The following is a 17,483-nucleotide window of genomic DNA, read 5'->3' on the forward strand; positions in this document are numbered from 1 at the left end:
GAGCTGAATCTTGGAAGACGTCTTTATTGTAGCGAACACAGAACTGGACTGGCACAGCCCACAAAAGCCCCAGCGCGGGAGAGCCCAAACCCCGCCCCTCTACCCAGAGTCCTTTGGGTGAGAGGCCTGGCTCCTAGCAACCGCCACAGTATATATATTTATTTTTTAAATTGTGCTTCAAATTAAACTAGACTTAGAAACCACACCCTTGTTATTGTGGATGTCAGACAAAAATAAATAAATAATACACAGCTTTATATAGTTTAGTTTCTTCTTTGGGAGCACGCTGGTCGACCATCATTTATAAACATTTCTTGTCAACTGATATCAATGTTAATATGAACACTATCAGTCAGCTAATCAAGCATGCAGCCTATTTGAAAAAAGACTTTTATTTAAAACATGTTCGAACAAAAATAAGTAGTTTCTCCCTGTGTACTCATTTTAAATTGAAATATTATATATTATATATTCTATATCCATTTATCCATTTGCTACAATCTGAATTTATTTTAATGTATGTTTAAACACAAAGAGGAATTTGGGAAATATAGATAGATAGCAAAATGTCTTAAAAACCTAAAGTGTTACTACAATACTGACCGATGTCGTCGTAAAATGTTGGAAGTATTCAGTTGTTTGCATTTGTTGAATACATTTTTATTAGCACAAACATGACAATTTTCTTAATTTCAATTTAAGTTCCTACAGGCAAAGAACTATTTTAAATTCCTGCCTGCAGCAGATAACTGTCACTTTCGTGTGCACACGAGAGATGAGCTTCGATATTTTAATGTGGTTCTCACAAAAAGTGCATTTTCACAGACTGACTGACACTTCCATTAACAGTTAGTTTCGTGATTTGCAAGAATAAAAAAGTGCCTCATGACCAAAAACAAACACTGCACTGCACTCTGCAGATTACATGTAGAGCAAAGATCCAGTGACATTAAAGCCTGTGAAAGTCTTTCATCTGGACGCCAAACTGTTCCCATAAATGATGAATGAGGCGCTACTCTGAAAACTAAACGCTGACAGGAGGGGAGAAAAGAGAGCACGTAACTTACCCTGCCAACCTCCACCAGCTTAGTGATCATAACGATGCTGAAACAGTTCTCCTGCCACACCATTCTCCAAAAATCATACAAAGTCTCTTGCTTGGGTCCTGGGGAGAAAAGGGAGGAAATGACAGAAAGAGAGAGAAAAAAGTTCCAGTATCAAAGCCTGCACCTTCAATAAGGGACTTCTTTCTGTTGTGAAGTATTATTGCAGCCCAAGTGTCCCTCCTCAGATGGCAGGTTACTGATCTCCCAAGATTGTGCCATCAATAAAGTTATTGGGGATTCCAGGCAGGCAGAAGGGAAAGGAGGTGGTGGTGGGGGGCACGAAATAACAGCAGTAGCTGATGAAAGCCCGGGGGACCACTAGTCACTCAATGTCATCTGAGGCGGAGACGTTTAAGCAGCAAGATCCAGCTTTAAAACGAGGATCACGTAGGAAACAAAGCACTCAGAGAAGCAAAACATCTCAGCTGACATCTCTTTTTTTTTTTTCTTTCTTTCTTGCAAGTTTCATCTGCCTCACTGTGTCTTTCTAACAGGAGGGGAGTGGTGGTGCACGTGCAAGACAAGTAGAGGAGGAGACCCCGAGTGACTTGCGCTCACACACACACACACACACACACACACACACACACACACACACACACACACACACACACACACACACACACACACACACACACACACACACACACACACACACACACACACACACACACACACACACACCCTTATGTTTGAGTCACAGAGAGTGAAGTAAAACTCCTCCCTGTGACAATGAGCACATCGCTCCACTTGTCACAGAGACTGAGACAGTATAATTATTGAGTTTAATTATTCAGCACTGCTCATGGTTAATTCAGTGACATCACCAACGCAACCTTTCAGGGTCTACAGTGGAATCCCAAATTTCAGATAAAGTTGAGGCCGGCGACTGTCTATGAGAGGGCTCATTGGTTGGATTATCTTCAATTTATTACACCGTGACCATAGCACGCACGCACGCACACACACACTAGCCTTGCTGGGAGACTCACCCTGAGTGGCGATGAAGTGGTTGGATCGATGGTAGCCCTGAAAGAGAGAAGAGGGATGACATGCTGAGTAAGCCATCTGTGCCTCAGGCACAGCTGTACAGGAGGGTGTCTCTTTCTTTCTCATCCTCTTTCCTCCCCTTCTTCACCGCACTCTGCTCTCCTACTGACCCACTCTGCAACTAAAAAAAAAAAAAAATTTTTTTTTTTTTTCCTGTCTAACCTTTCGATGGCTCCCTACCACATCTCTGCCCCGAGTGACTCCAGAGACTCCAGAGAGTCTGGAGCAGTTGAAGGCAACACATGGAAAATGCTGCTTCCTAACGAGATGCTGATAAATCTCAAGAGAGAGTGATCTGCTGTAGTACATAGGGCTCGCTGAGTGAATAATGCCTGAGTCCTTGTGACAGTTTAATAAAAACAGAATAAAGTAACTCAAGGCACTTTTTTTTTTTTATTTCAGTTGTCCGATTTATTTATTCCTCATTCTTTCACATTGCTGTCTCATAAAAACAAATACATTTTCATCGAGGATGCAATATGTGCGACACCTGGGATGATTAAAAAAAAAAAAAACAGCATTTGTTTGTCAGAAAACGTCCATGTGAGGTTTTCCACAAGTCAAACACGCGGAAGAAAGCCTGACAAAGGTTTTGCATGAATGCATGACACCAACATAAACAGCCTTTGATGGTGAGAGCATATCCATGTACGGAGAAGCTGTATATCAAAGGATGTGACAACCTTTGATATAAATGACAGACATTTTCAGACTGTGAGTATGGGGTGAGAATGAATGAACAATATGATGTCACCAGCGTAACCTCACAGGGAGTAAACACAAGAAAGACCACCTGATTTTAAGCCTAAACTGTTTCAAGATGAGCAAACTGTTCAAAGGAAGCCTTTTTGAAAATGTGTACTTCCAAGCTGGTTTTTCAAGGTAAAGAAAATAACTGTTTATTTCTATAGAAATATCACGTAGGAAGCTGTACTGATGTCGCTGCTTATTGTTAGTTGAGGAGCAGCTGGAAGGATAATTGGCTCTGCAATTTCATGGCTTACATGTCTGTGTGGAGTGTACGAAGGCAGGTCTGGGATAAGCTGAATAGACTCTCGAGCCCACCGGCTCTCACCAAATCAGCACGACAGAGCAATTCACATCCATAAACATGTTTATCTTTTTGCATTCGCCGTCCCCCCCTCGCATGCCGTCCGTGTTACCGACAGATTGCTCGACATGTTTGAAATGGAGATGGATGACCAGCGCTGTGAGGCCTGCTATCCACAATTCCTCAGGCTCCGGCCAAACTCTATCAGCAGGACATCAGTGCCACCACTCATCCACTTAAAACTGCTTGCTGGAGCAACAAAACTTCCTGATTCTTTGCCACACGTGGAAACTATCAAGGACAGCGGGGTCGTCTATCAGGGCAGGACACGCCTCAAGTCATTGACTAAAATGCCACGTTTTTCTTTTCTTTTCCTTTGTTGATTTGTCAAACAAGCACAAACCTGAAACTCTGACCTTTGAGCATTTGTGGATAGAGGACAGTGGAAAGAAAAGAGGGGGAGGGGGTGGGGGGGTCAGGGGCAGCAAAAATAGTGCGATGACAGGCAGAAGAACGAGCAGTTAAGTACTTACTTCCCTGTTAATCCGAATCTACAGGGTCCAAGGTCGAGGAAGTGGGGTAGGGGGTAGAAAAAGAAGACATATAGGCTAGTTAATGAAAGAAGCTTGATGAGTTTAGGTTACAGAGAGGTAGGTGCTGGTGTGCGTTAGTGTGTGTGTGAGTGTGCGTACATGCTTGTGTGTACTAATAGACTGTATGTACTTTGTGAATTTATGTCCTGAGGCCATTGGTTCCTGATCAAATCTCATCCACTGGTATCTTTCTGCTTAAAATTTTGAATTGCATGAAAGTTTTATTTACTGTGTCTCACACTTATATAAGGCTAATAATTATGCCAGCATCCTTTTCATGTCCTGAAAAAAATGGCCCACTGCCTTTATCATAATAAAGAGAAAAACTCAGGCTGCAATCAAACGCAAACAATTTAGTATCAATCAAAGACAGAAGTTGTTTATTTTTTTAAATACCACTTTCTTTCCAAAGTCAAAACTTACATTGCCCAAAAAACATCTTAATCACTGAAAGTTAGCAATAATATCAGGGGTTGTTACATCAGTTGTTGCTGATATCACCACCAGCCAGTACCCTCGAGCTGAGCCTTCAAACTCAAAACTCTTAAAATGTATTTTTCATGTTCACAATGTTTGTCTCTAGCTCATAAATGTACTGAAAAAGCTGATACCCCCAGCAGATTTTTCATTCAGGTGATCAAGTTGCACCCATGCTTTAAAACCAACTTCGACTGAGAAATACTTGAGGCAATTTCCCACACTGCCGAGATCTCATTTGAGCCACCAACAGTTGGTATTACTAAATGTATCGCAACTGGTTGACTCCAAACAGACATGGTTGGCAACAGGTGTAAAAGTTAAATGTAATTGTCTGTCAGAAATCCACTTGGGTACAGCACAACTTTCAATTCCACTTTGTTGTGCGAATGATGAGGTTTGAAAATGTCAACAACAGTGTTTTTTCTTGAGCTTCGAAAAGAGAAAATGCTGCAATGTTGAGTTGACACTTCAGTCAGATCAAACACTTTAAGATCTAAAATTCATATTGCAAGTCTCCACTGTGCTAATAAGAGAACGCCCTCTGATCCACTTTCACACACAGAACTGATTGCTGCACCCAGCTACTACCGCCATTTTTTCTATTTGGATCGCTTAATTCAACACTGCTAAGATGTCCTGCTAATTCTATACACATTTGAGTCAAACACATTAATGGTGGGACAGGTCTGTGTGTACGTTTTGATGACTTGCTCTGATCAGGAAGACCAGGACAATATTTCACATGCAAATAACCAGCTATTTGCTGTCCATCAGTAAAAGGTGTGAGTATGAGTCATGAGTCATGCCTGCAAGAAAGCAAATAACTACGCAATAAGTGAGGGGGGCAAAAGGAAATAAAGAGGTTTGTCCTTCTCCGCTTCGCTGTAGAAGCGCAATACGAATCCAATGGGAGGAAAAACTTTTCCATTTAACCTCTGGTGAAATAATCACAGGCTGTCCAAAATGTGCTCCGCTGTGGCTAAGTAGTTACAATTCAACGTGCCAGGTCAGGCTTGTCAGAGAGTAACATCACTGACACTGTAGTGGCTGGTGAGTAGTGTTTTCCCTCTGATGTCTGCACTACGGTGCCCTACCCACTAATGGAGACCCTCAGCTAAACTACAGCCCAGCAGCCGGCCACGATTTCAATGCCCTTTCATTGTAATGAGGCCTCTAAAAGCAACTGGTCTCTTTCTCTCTGTAGCGAAATAAAAAATAGAGGGGAAACAAACTCTTCTATGTCAAAAATTGGAATGTTAATTCGGCCAAAATGATGAATCACCCAAAAATCTGGTCCACATGTGTATTTTTTGCTTTTCTGAAAAAAAAAAAAAAATCTCAATATGATATCTTATTAAAACATTTTTGTTTTAAATGACAAAACCGGGTCTTCCAACCTCTTATCGACCTCAAACAGAAGTGAGAGTGCATCAGGCTGCCTCAACATCACACTGCTGCATTTACTTTACAGCCTTTCCACTGAGAGACATGCAAAATAAATCTTGTGAGACAAAGAAATCATATCAGGCTGCCAGAGTTCCCTCAACATCACTCAAATGAACTGCACAACTGACATATAATTCACAGGAGAAGCCAAACACAGACTGCTCGGGTCTGTTTTTGTATGTTCTGTAATCCTGGTCGAACACGTTCTCTGATGCCTCCGGTAGCATCTGAACAGGCCGTTGTTATTTCTTAAGAAAACACAGTCTCCAATTGATTTTATGAATGAGAACACGCATGAATGGAACCGTGTGAGACACATCTGCAACATGTACATGTATTTTGTATGATCAGTGAGAATGCTACTGCGGCGCTGCATGTGTTAATGTGAACCGTGGAGCGGATCATCTCCTCCCTGCCCATCCAGGGATTGAATAATGTCAATGATGTCTATTTAATTTGGGAGGATTTGGAGCTTCTTACACAAAGGTTCATCCCGTCTGCAGAGGCATTGTATGCATTCATTCCACTCAGTTTTAATGAAAGTGATAGCAGTGGTAGTTGAGGTCAGGGATCCAGAGCAAAACTGACAACCATGACATCTGGCGAAACACTGCCGGGAAGGGTGTCTGATTGGATGAAAGCTTCCAGGTGAAAGTGGGGCAGCAGACTGGTGGGCTTACAGGAATGAGAGATGGACTGTGGCTCTGCGGGGTGTGAGAGATAGAGACTTGGCGGAGGCTATTTGTGTCCCCTATCGAACAGAAGCAGGAAAAACAAGATTAGACTTACATCAATGTAGTTTGCGTTAATGTAGTCAGAGTTGGGGTCTCCCAGGAGCGGGTGGAGCTTCACTCTGTGGCGGTCATCTGAGACAGATGAAAAGAGAAGAGCATGGGGAGGTTCAAATACAAGCCAGTCACAGCACTTTGTACATTGTTGGGTTTTCTTTTTTTTTCCCCCAAAGGATTAAATGTTTGATGATTACTTACATCCCAGCAAGGTGTCATGCCTGCTTTTGGTTTTGTCCTTCTTCTTTGTGCAATCCCAGCCATCAAAGAAGCTCTGCAGAGATGGGGGAAAAAAATACCTGTTGCACATTTCAGGACCTAGATTTCTCTGTATGAACCATTCAGAAATCCAAAGATAAACACAATCACAGTTTCGGTGCATCTTTTCTATTTCTTTTCTTTGTTTATAAAATACAAAGAAAGAAAATAAAACCATGTTTCATGGTTAGCGAAAGATCAATCAGCACGCCTCTCACACGCGCTGAGGGCTGAGATCAAAAGCCACTGCCTCATAGCGAGAGGGTTGGTGCTTTATGTATGATATGTAATTACACAAAACAGCGCCAGGAGTATCAGAGGCGCATTCTCTGCTCACAGACCCCTCATGAGTCACGAACTCCTGGTTGAAGCTATTTCTGTTTAAGCCCTCAGCACCTGAAAAATTTCACTGGGTTTAACTTTTGACAGTATCAAGAAATAAATCCCATCAAATCCCCTCAGGATTCAATTTTGTCAGAGTTGATGTGATATTGTAAGATCACAATGGTGAACCCAACAACCAGTAACTGCCATTATATTTGTGCGTGCTCGTGTGCGTGTTGCTGCCGTTATGTTGCCTTCCTTTAACGCTCACACTTGTCAGGCTTGGTCCAATTAAAAAAAAATCCCTGGTGTCAGCATGGCATTACTTCAGTCCGGGAACTGTAAATGTTTCCAATGTAAACCATGTGTGTCCTGAGTCAATCTGAATAGCAGGCGTCACTCTGCTTCCACAAAACTCTGCTTGGAGTTCAGTTGAATCCTAAATGCAGCAAAGGTCTCACCTGAACAACAGATACATTCCTGCTGCTGCTATGTTGACACATTTAAACACTTTATAAGCAATGGGTGAGTTTGAGCTGGTAAAATGGCTGCCTGAATAATGCAACATGTACTGCGGTGCATTCAGTCCAACACAGATGAAGGGCGCTCCTGCTGAACTCTTAACTAAACAGACAGGTGGTGATAACATTAGACAACAGATACAAGCAATACCACTCAACATTAAAATTTCTCTTTCAGATATAGACAAAAAATGACCAGAACTGGCCAAAAACATTCATTCTCTCCCTCGGAGCTCTGTAGAAAAATCTATGGACCTCTATTATAAACTCTGCTTTGCCAAAATATTACAGTGAAGCCAAACATTGGCGGAAAAATATCATAAAAAATAAATAAAAAAACAGAAGCCTTTTTGTGTCCAGTCTTTATGCTCCAGCTTTTGATCACATTTCATTAAAATACATTTAATTTCATGAGCACATTTCAGTAAAGTTATATTCTGCAAACCGAGAAAAAACACAGGGGAAAAAAAAACTTTGAACAAATTTATAGTTCAAAAGACAGATTAACTTTAACACAGTTAATGATTTTTTTTATTTATTATAATTTACGAATCATTCTTTCATTTTATTTGGTTTAAACTTGCAAACATCAAGAGATGTGGGTGTCCTTGAATCTGTCAGCTGATGAGTATTCTGCCAATGCCTCTGGACAAGTGTGCGTACACAAATGCCGATATATGAATAAATAGCTCCTTATAAGATGATCAGATGTTTTTGGGGTTTTCTTAAACAGCAGCTCATTCTGATGTTGCATTTTAGACAAACATGCAGACAAAATAAAATCTCACACCTCAATAAAGTTTCAGCTAAACTTACAATTTCATTTAACTCAAAGCCTCTCACTAGCAGCTATTGTTAGAAAAAGTTGCTCTAAGTTTAAAGTTAATAGGCAAACTTTCCCTCTGAATGCGTGAGTGATGGTATATTTGCTTTTCTTTTCAAAAGACATTTATATTCCATATTTTGTAATTTGTCCGGACTGTAGTAGTTTTAATCACCACGCAGTAGAAATAATTAGGCACAAAGGGGGATATGTAGACCGAAGGAAAGATTTATCACAGCCCTTCCTGGGTTGACCACAACTTTATGGTCATTAAGACTCTTTTTACAGTTTCTCACAGCTTCCAAAATTACAAATGTTTCAGGCTGTAAACATGTTTATTGCTCTTTATGTGAATGAATGTTCCTATGTACTGCACAGTGAGATGAAAGTGAAGAACACACAAAACGGATGAAGTGTCTACCACCTGCACCAAGGATGTCAATTTAGCTTTATCGCAGCACATCATCTCAATCTGCCACCATCTGCCTATCGCCGTGGATGCACAAGCAATCGTTTACTCTCACAAGTTGTCGCAAGTCAATTTGAGGCCAAATTAAAGCCTCCAAACAACCCCTTCAGCTCAGCCTACAAACACACACACACACACACATGCATACAGCCACAGAAATCTACCCCCAGTGGTTCTCAGGAACTGGGGGAATTTGGTGAAATTCTGCCCAAGTCTGCATGCTGAGCAGAGGATTACAACGCAGTTCCCCCCACAGAGAAGCAAAAACCAGCCAAATCCTGTGTGGGATTAGACCCTCCTCCTCACTTTTTCTTCTTTTTTTTTTCTCCATGCACTCCTCCATTTCCCTTCTGAATCTCTTGTACCTCCTTCAACAAATTCTCTTCATCACCTCTCTCCCTGTCCACCTCTTCCCTCCTTTTCTTGCTCTCTCTATATTATCTGACACGAGACCTCTGAGTTTGCTTTGTTGCTCTGCTGCCTCCACTCGTCTGCTCGCTCCTCAAGAGAGAAGAGAGAATCGCAAAGGGGGAAAAAACACAACAGAAGTGGTGAGAAACGGGCAGTACATTGATGGGAAGTAAAACAACACAGCAGAGAAGAATTGATTCGGATCCTTAAGTGGCACCGATCAATGGACTGGGCAGGTCGAGGAGATCACATAAAATGAATGAAGGAAATCATGACACATTTAAGTGTAATCCAATCTGTAAATGTTCATTTTTTAAAAACATGTTCCAGCAGCATGATCATTATTTCAATATAATTTGTGTTCTCCTCACTCTCTCTCAGGTTCACTCAGTACCTGCTCTTTTCAACATATAATTTCTACCCCTGTAGTTTTTATGCTGCTAATTAATTTTAAGTTTCTCTGTGATGATGTTAATAAATCACCCCGGTTGCGGATAAAATCGAATCGAGTCAGGTGCCTGACGTGCCCTAAATGAACGTTTGGATCTTCAAGCAAGAAGACATTTGATCTTCAGAGAACAAAGTACAAACACTTAACGTTACTTCAGAACCACTTTGTTGATTGTTTCAACCTCTATGGATAACAATTATTGTCAAATATTTAAAGCTGTCCTATTTACACGAATAAAGACAATCACACACAATCACCAATTGTCCAAAAGTGCACTCTTCTCCCATGTACTCAGAAAAAAAACCCAAGTTTCCAACCTCTGAGGCCACAAAGTCCAAACTGGACTCAAACAGAAGAGGCAAGAATACTAACCACTGCACCACCTCAAAATGAGATTTTTGTTGTGACTCAAAGATACAAGTTTAATAATGTTGTTTTGTTAGGCTGGTGAATCCTTGATGCACCAAACTGTGTGCATCATTTAGGCTGTAACACCATTGTTACTTTTTACTTCCAGACTTGGATACATTTAAGAACCCGTGCTTTTGTACTTTTACTTGAGTAAAGGACATAATTGAATCTTTTTGACATTATTGTTTGTAGTTCGAGTACAAATATGAGTACCTTTGCCAGTTGATGTTTCTTTCCTTGACCACAGTAATTGAGTATCGTGTGCTATAACCAAACAATGAATCAGTGTTCACCAGGTACTTCATCCTCTACAAATTCAGCCTTAAGGTGGAAAGTGGCCTGATGAAAGTTTCAAGCTCGACCGTAAAGTTGGGTTGTTGTTTACTCGTCAGGTTCTGCAGTGGGAATACGACTGCAGTGACAGCGGCTGCCTCACATATGAAGCCCCTTTACAACTCCCTGTAAATTCTTGATCAATGTTTTTTACAGAGCACAGGTATCCCTCTGGGAAATAAAAAAAAAAAAAACCCTATACCTGCCGAGGGAACGTAATACGATACTCCTCATCATTTTCCTTCATAATAGAGAGAGACACTCCATCAAAACACATACTCTAGCACAGAGAGAGAGAAAAAAATAAAAAACACAAAGAGGTGCGTATTGATTTTTTGAGTGGAGTGTGTTTTGCCCGTGAGGGACAGTTTAATGATTGTACAAGCAGAGTTTCATAGGGGGAAACCATGAACCAAAGACAAAAGATGTTTTCTCTTCTTCATGAATGCCACAGGCCACGGGTGACAGAGATGGACTTCTCCCCAGGGTTTGAGTTCAACTCTCAGCCACAATCGTTCCACTGGGGAGACGTATCCAGAGATCTGGGGCCTTCATTATGTACCCTGACTCACATAACGAGGGATAGCAGTCCAGTGCAGCAGCAGGAGGGGAATAAGCAAAAGAACATGTCTTATGGTTCAATCAAGGACTAAACTCCCACGGTTCACGACTGTAGAAACAAAAAAATTAAATAAAAAGTATTACAGCTTAACACTCATGCCTCTACCAACCAGCTTGGCTGCAGTTAACATAAAAATCTATCCAGATTCGCATATATAGTTAAATTAGAGACTGCAACAAAAAGCAATAAATGTTTGCTCCCACATTGTTAGGATGCTTTGTTATGGCACCCTGCCAGTGAAAAACATGCAGCTTTTTGTTAAATTATGGGCACAAAGGAGTAGGAAGGACTGACAAGAATCTTTTTCTGACAAACATTCAAACTATTCTGGCATGAAACTGTAGAAAGTTATCATATCAATTCTTCTCTTCTTAGTGTCTTTATATAGATGGAATAATGTCTGGTCACAATACCTCTGAACTTTAACCAAAAGAATGTTCAAAAATGAAAAATCTCCACAAAGTGGTGACAAACAGTTATTGTCAATTTTGATCTGAGGGCACATGATTTGACATGTATAAGTGAAGAATTCCTCAAACAGCAAAGTAGTTTATCTTTGTTCAAAGACTGATGTGGCTTTTATTCTCATATTCCAGAGAGCTGTAAAAAAGAAACCAGACAAAATGACACTTGTTGCTTACTAATGTGCTTCTAAGGGGTATCTGGACAACTATGGAGCTCTGAGAAGAAGCTGTGAATGAGCTGAAACAAGCCGTGGACACATGTGCAATGCCTATTATCAGGATCAATGTGTTGTCAGTTTGGCTTTAAAAATCTTACATTGAATTCTGGTGGAGCTTCACCACACCTCTGCTGTTAGACGTATTCCAACTTCTCACCTCAATAATGTCAATCCTGTACTGTTCCACATTTCAGAACCAGCGCGAGAAACTGAGACAGCCTGGAGCCTACATCAAGAGGAAAACACTAATGGTACAAGCATTTCTTCAAGGTAATGTGTAACAGGTATTATTTATGTCCCTATCACTCTAAGAGAGTTTCTTTTCAATATCAGGGGGGATGTAAATACTGACATAGTTACCACGACGGTTGACAAAATATTTGAAGGACCTGTGTGTGCACATAATTTCCCGTCTGCACCTTTAATTTTTTGTCCAAGACGGCCCACTCTTCTTCATGCTGTAATCTGTTAGTAGTGGACTCAGTGAGTAGAACGAGCGATGGTTGACCTCATCAGGCCGGCCGTCTCAACAAAAGTCTTAGACAGGCCCAAATGAGGATGATTTATTCACACGCATGTGATCCAGATGCCTTTTTAACCTTGGTAATTAATTTCAGAGGGTGGCAAAGAAGGTGCCTATATGATGGAAGATTGATGCCCACCCACTCCTCTCACGAGAATTTCTGGTTAACAAGATGCTTCAAAGCTCACAGCTTTCCACAACATGTACACGGGCCATCTTACCACTGACTGGCACCCAAGAAACATAAACAAATGATTCAATTTACAGCACTTTATTAATACATCAGAAGCTGACCTTCATCATTTGTTTTTACACACCACAGTCACAGTGGCTGAACCGCTGCTCTCAGCCAGGACAGAATCTGCTTTATTGCTGTTAATATTATTATTATTATTTCTCATATTCCACCAGGCTCCCCCTTGAACTGCAACCTTATCGTGGTGGGGGAGTTTGAGCACCCGAATGACCCTCGGAGCTATGTTGCCGGGGGGCTTGCCCCCCCAGTAGGGTCTCCCAAGGCAAACAGGTCCGAGGCGACGGGTCAGACTAAAAGCAGTTCACAAGACCCCATGGACACACTCACGAGGAAAAAGGTGACGTCGCCCGGTTTGGCGCAGCCGGGGCCACACCCTGGAGCCAGGCCCGGGGTGGAGGCTCGCACGCGAGCGCCTGGTGGCCGCGTTCTTGCCCGCGGGACTTGGCCGGGCTCAGCCCGAAGGGACGACGCGGGCCCCTCTTCCTCATCCTCCTGTGGACCCACCACCCACAGAGGCTGCCGTAGGGGTCGGGTGCAATGTGGATTGGGTGGCAGTCGACGGCAGGGGCCTCGACGACCCGATCCCCGGACACGGACTCTGGCTTTTGGGACATGGAATGTGACCTCGCTGGGGGGGAAGGAGCCCGAGCTTGTGAGGGAGGTTGAGAGATACCGGCTAGATATAGTCGGGCTCACCTCCACTCACAGCTTGGACTCTGGAACCCAGCTCCTCGACAGGGGCTGGATACTCCACTTCTCTGGAGTTGCCCGCGGTGTAAGGCGGCGGGCTGGAGTGGGCTTGCTTATTGCCCCACAGCTCAGCCGCCATGTGTTGGAGTTCACCCCAGTGAACGAGAGGGTTGCGTCCCTACGCCTACAAGTAGGGGACAGGTCTCTGACTGTTGTTTCGGCCTATGCACCGAACAGCAGTTCAGAGTACCCAACCTTCTTGGAGTCCCTGGGAGGGGTGCTGGATAGTGCCCCAACTGGGGACTCCATTGTTCTCCTGGGGGACTTCAACGCCCACGTGGGCAATGACAGCGAGACTTGGAAGGGGGTGATTGGGAGGAACGGCCTCCCCGATCTGAACCCGAGTGGTGTTCTGTTATTGGACTTCTGTGCCAGTCACAGCTTGTCCATAACGAACACCATGTTCGAGCACAGGGGTGTCCATAAGTGCACATGGCACCAGGACACCCTAGGCCGGAGGTCAATGATAGACTTTGTGGTCGTGTCATCTGATCTCTGGCCGCGTGTCTTGGACACTCGGGTAAAGAGAGGGGCAGAGCTGTCAACTGATCACCACCTGGTGGTGAGTTGGATGCGCTGGACTGGGAGGAGGCCGGATAGACTCGGCAGGCCCAAACGTGTTGTGAGGGTCTGCTGGGAACATCTGGCCGAGCCTTCCGTCCGCGCAGCCTTCAACTCCCACCTCCGGGAGAGCTTCTCACAGATCCCGAGGGAGGTTGGAGACATTGAGTCCGAGTGGACCATGTTCTCAACTTCCATTGTCGAAGCTGCTGCTCGGAGCTGTGGCCGCAGGGTCTCTGGCGCCTGTCGTGGCGGCAATCCCCGAACCCGGTGGTGGACACCGGAAGTAAGGGATGCCGTCAAGCTGAAGAAGGAGTCCTACCGGGCACTGTTAGCTCATAGGACTCCCGAGGCAATCGACAGGTACCGGCAGGCCAAGCGAGCCGCAGCCCGGGCTGTGGTGGAGGCAAAAACTCGGGTCTGGGAGGAGTTCGGAGAGGCCATGGAGGAGGACTTTCGGTCGGCCTCGAGGAAATTCTGGCAAACCGTCCGGCGCCTCAGGCGGGGGAAGCAGTTCTCCACCAACACTGTTTACAGTGGAAGTGGGGAGCTGTTGACCTCAACTGGGGACATTGTTGGGCGGTGGAAGGAATACTTCGAGGACCTCCTCAATCCCACCACCACGTCTTCCATTGAGGAAGCAGAGACTGGGTTCTCAGAGGTGGACTCGTCCATTTCCCAAGCTGAAGTCACCGAGGTTGTTGTGAAGCTCCTCGGTGGCAAGGCACCGGGAGTGGATGAGATTCGCCCAGAGTTCCTTAAGTCTCTGGATGTGCAGGGACTGTCGTGGCTGACTCGTCTCTGCAACATCGCGTGGCGGGCAGGGACAGTACCTCCGTGGCGGGCAGGGACAGTACCTCTGGACTGGCAGACCGGGGTGGTGGTCCCTCTCTTTAAGAAGGGGGATCGGAGGGTGTGTTCCAACTACAGAGGGATCACACTCCTCAGCCTCCCCGGGAAAGTCTATTCCAGGGTACTGGAGAGGAGGGTCCGGCCGTTAGTCGAACCTCGGATCCAAGAGGAACAATGCGGTTTTCGTCCTGGTCGTGGAACACTGGACCAGCTCTATACCCTCCACCAGGTGCTTGAGGGTTCGTGGGAGTTCGCCCAACCAGTCCACATGTGTTTTGTGGATCTGGAGAAGGCGTTCGACCGCGTCCCCCGAGATGTCCTGTGGGGGGTGCTCCGGGAGTACGGAGTCCGGGGTCCCTTGTTGAGGGCTGTTCGGTCCTTGTATTCCCGGAGCAGGAGTCTGGTTCGCATTGCCGGCAGTAAGTCGGACCTGTTTCCTGTGCACGTTGGCCTCCGGCAGGGGTGTCCTTTGTCACCGGTTCTGTTCATCATATATATGGACAGAATTTCTAGGCACAGCCGGGGGCCAGAGGGGGTCCGGTTTGGGGACCACAGAATCTCATCTCTGCTATTTGCGGATGATGTGGTTCTGTTGGCCCCATCAAGCCTGGATCTCCAGCGTGCACTGACACGGTTCGCAGCCGAGTGTGAAGCAGCTGGGATGAGGATCAGCACCTCTAAATCCAAGGCCATGGTTCTCGACCGGAAAAAGGTGGCTTGCCCCCTCCAGGTCGGTGGAGTGCCCTTGTCCCAAGTGGAGGAGTTTAAGTATCTTGGGGTCTTGTTCACGAGTGGGGGAAAGATGGAGCGTGAGATCGACAGGCGGATCGGTGCAGCGTCTGCAGTCATGCGGACGTTGTATCGGTCCGTCGTGGTGAAGAAGGAGCTGAGCCAAAAAGCGAAGCTCTCGATTTACCGGTCGATCTTCGTTCCTACCCTCACCTATGGTCATGAACTATGGGTCATGACCGAAAGAACGAGATCTCGGATACAAGCGGCTGAAATGAGCTTCCTCCGTAGGGTGGCTGGGCGTACCCTTAGAGATAGGGTGAGGAGCTCAGTCACCAGGGAGGAGCTCGGAGTAGAGCCGCTGCTCCTCCACATCGAGAGGAGCCAGCTGAGGTGGCTCGGGCATCTATTTCGGATGCCCCCCGGACGCCTCCCGAGGGAGGTGTTTCGGGCATGTCCCTCCGGTAGGAGGCCTCGGGGCAGACCCAGGACACGCTGGAGGGACTATGTCTCTCGGCTGGCCTGGGAACGCCTTGGGGTGCCACCGGAGGAGCTGGAGGAAGTGTCTGGGGCGAGGGAAGTCTGGGCAACTCTGCTCAGACTGCTGCCTCCGCGACCCGGCCCCGGATAAAGCGGTAGCCAATGGATGGATGGATGGATGGATATTCCACCAGGTATATAAACTCACATCTTTACCGTCTCTGCTGCAGCAGCAACAAAGCTTATAATTAAGAACAGTCACGCTTGCAAAGGGAGGAATCGGGGTAGATTGAGCATGCTTGAGACACAAAGATTTTATCCGGTCATAGAGGTACATGGAAAACCTTTACTGTAGGCTTCTACTGTAATAATGGATGCATGTGTAAATGCGTGGATTTGTGATGTTCGCTTCTATTTAAGCAACAACTTCTACGATACGAACTTGGAACTCACATAGTCAAAGTCTTAATGTTTCTGTATTCTTTTCAATGACGCTTCAGAGGCGTTTCACACGTTTTCCACACCAGGTCCGTTTGTCACCACAGATTCAGCATTTTTCACAGCAACTACTCATAAACTTTAGAAACTAAGCGACCTTTTCACCACGAGCACTCAGTTGCACAGGCAACCTCGGTATAAAAAACAAAACAAAACATTAGAAACATTGAGTAAGCTACATGCACTTGAAGGTAACTTGAAGTTTTCTGCACAAAAGGTAAAGTTAAGAGGTTTTGTAAACCTCACTACTTTTTTGAAGACACTGCGGCCTTGTGAAATACTTCAATAACAAAAAGGGAATACAAGACAGAATTAAGTTAAGCACGCATTGTGTCTCTGAGTAAGAGTTTCATTATTCGTTAAGATTTAAAGGAAAAGCTACGTTTTTGGAAGACGTCACCACACTGATCTCCAAGCAAGTATATTAAATTAAATTAATATTAAGCTGCTCCTGTTTCCAGTGTTTGTTTGTTCATCCTGTGCAAATGGCTGAATTGTACCACAAAGAAATGTATGAACATTTCTGACCACTTGTCACCAACACTGGGTGGAACTGCAGGCCAAAATAACAATTACCTTCACTGGAAGAAGAAAGATAATGTTTCATTTGGACAGAATTTTGTTGAACATCCTGTCTAGTCCAATTGTCAATATTTGTCCTGACAAAAGTAAGCACATATTTGATAAACAGCATAAACAACAGCATCATCTCAAAAACATGCATCCTTATACATTTGTATATTTCAATTTATCATTTTAATGTCACAACAGCAGATTTGTCATCCATACTTTAGATTTCCTCAATTCGCCAATGTAATAGAATGTAATGTCATGTAAATCTAAAATGGGAGAAAACCATGAGAAAGGACAATAAGCTTGTTGCTTCATTGTAAAAAAAATACATAAAGGAAGTATTTTCTCTTGTAAGACTGAGGTGAGAACAGTCCAACACTCTGTATGACGGAATTAAATGGGGGGAAAAAATACATAAATGGAAAAAAATAAGAATCAAAGT

General features: G+C 44.3%; 1 protein-coding gene across 2 annotated transcripts in view; it reads right to left on the bottom strand.

Moving 5' to 3' along the window:
* Positions 1–17,483, bottom strand: part of ptprub (protein tyrosine phosphatase receptor type Ub) — a 177,188-nt gene that overhangs the window by 20,170 nt on the left and 139,535 nt on the right. For both annotated transcript variants that reach the window (XM_080501174.1, XM_080501173.1), the window contains 4 exons: positions 6,716–6,788; positions 6,516–6,592; positions 2,099–2,135; positions 1,068–1,165 (listed from right to left, as the gene is read on the bottom strand). In XM_080501174.1, coding sequence (XP_080357300.1) covers positions 1,068–1,165; positions 2,099–2,135; positions 6,516–6,592; positions 6,716–6,788 — 285 coding nt within the window. The remainder of the gene's footprint in view (positions 1–1,067; positions 1,166–2,098; positions 2,136–6,515; positions 6,593–6,715; positions 6,789–17,483) is intronic.

Source organism: Blennius ocellaris (genome assembly GCF_963422515.1).
Source record: "Blennius ocellaris genome assembly, chromosome: 8".
NCBI classification, from domain to species: domain Eukaryota; kingdom Metazoa; phylum Chordata; class Actinopteri; order Blenniiformes; family Blenniidae; genus Blennius; species Blennius ocellaris.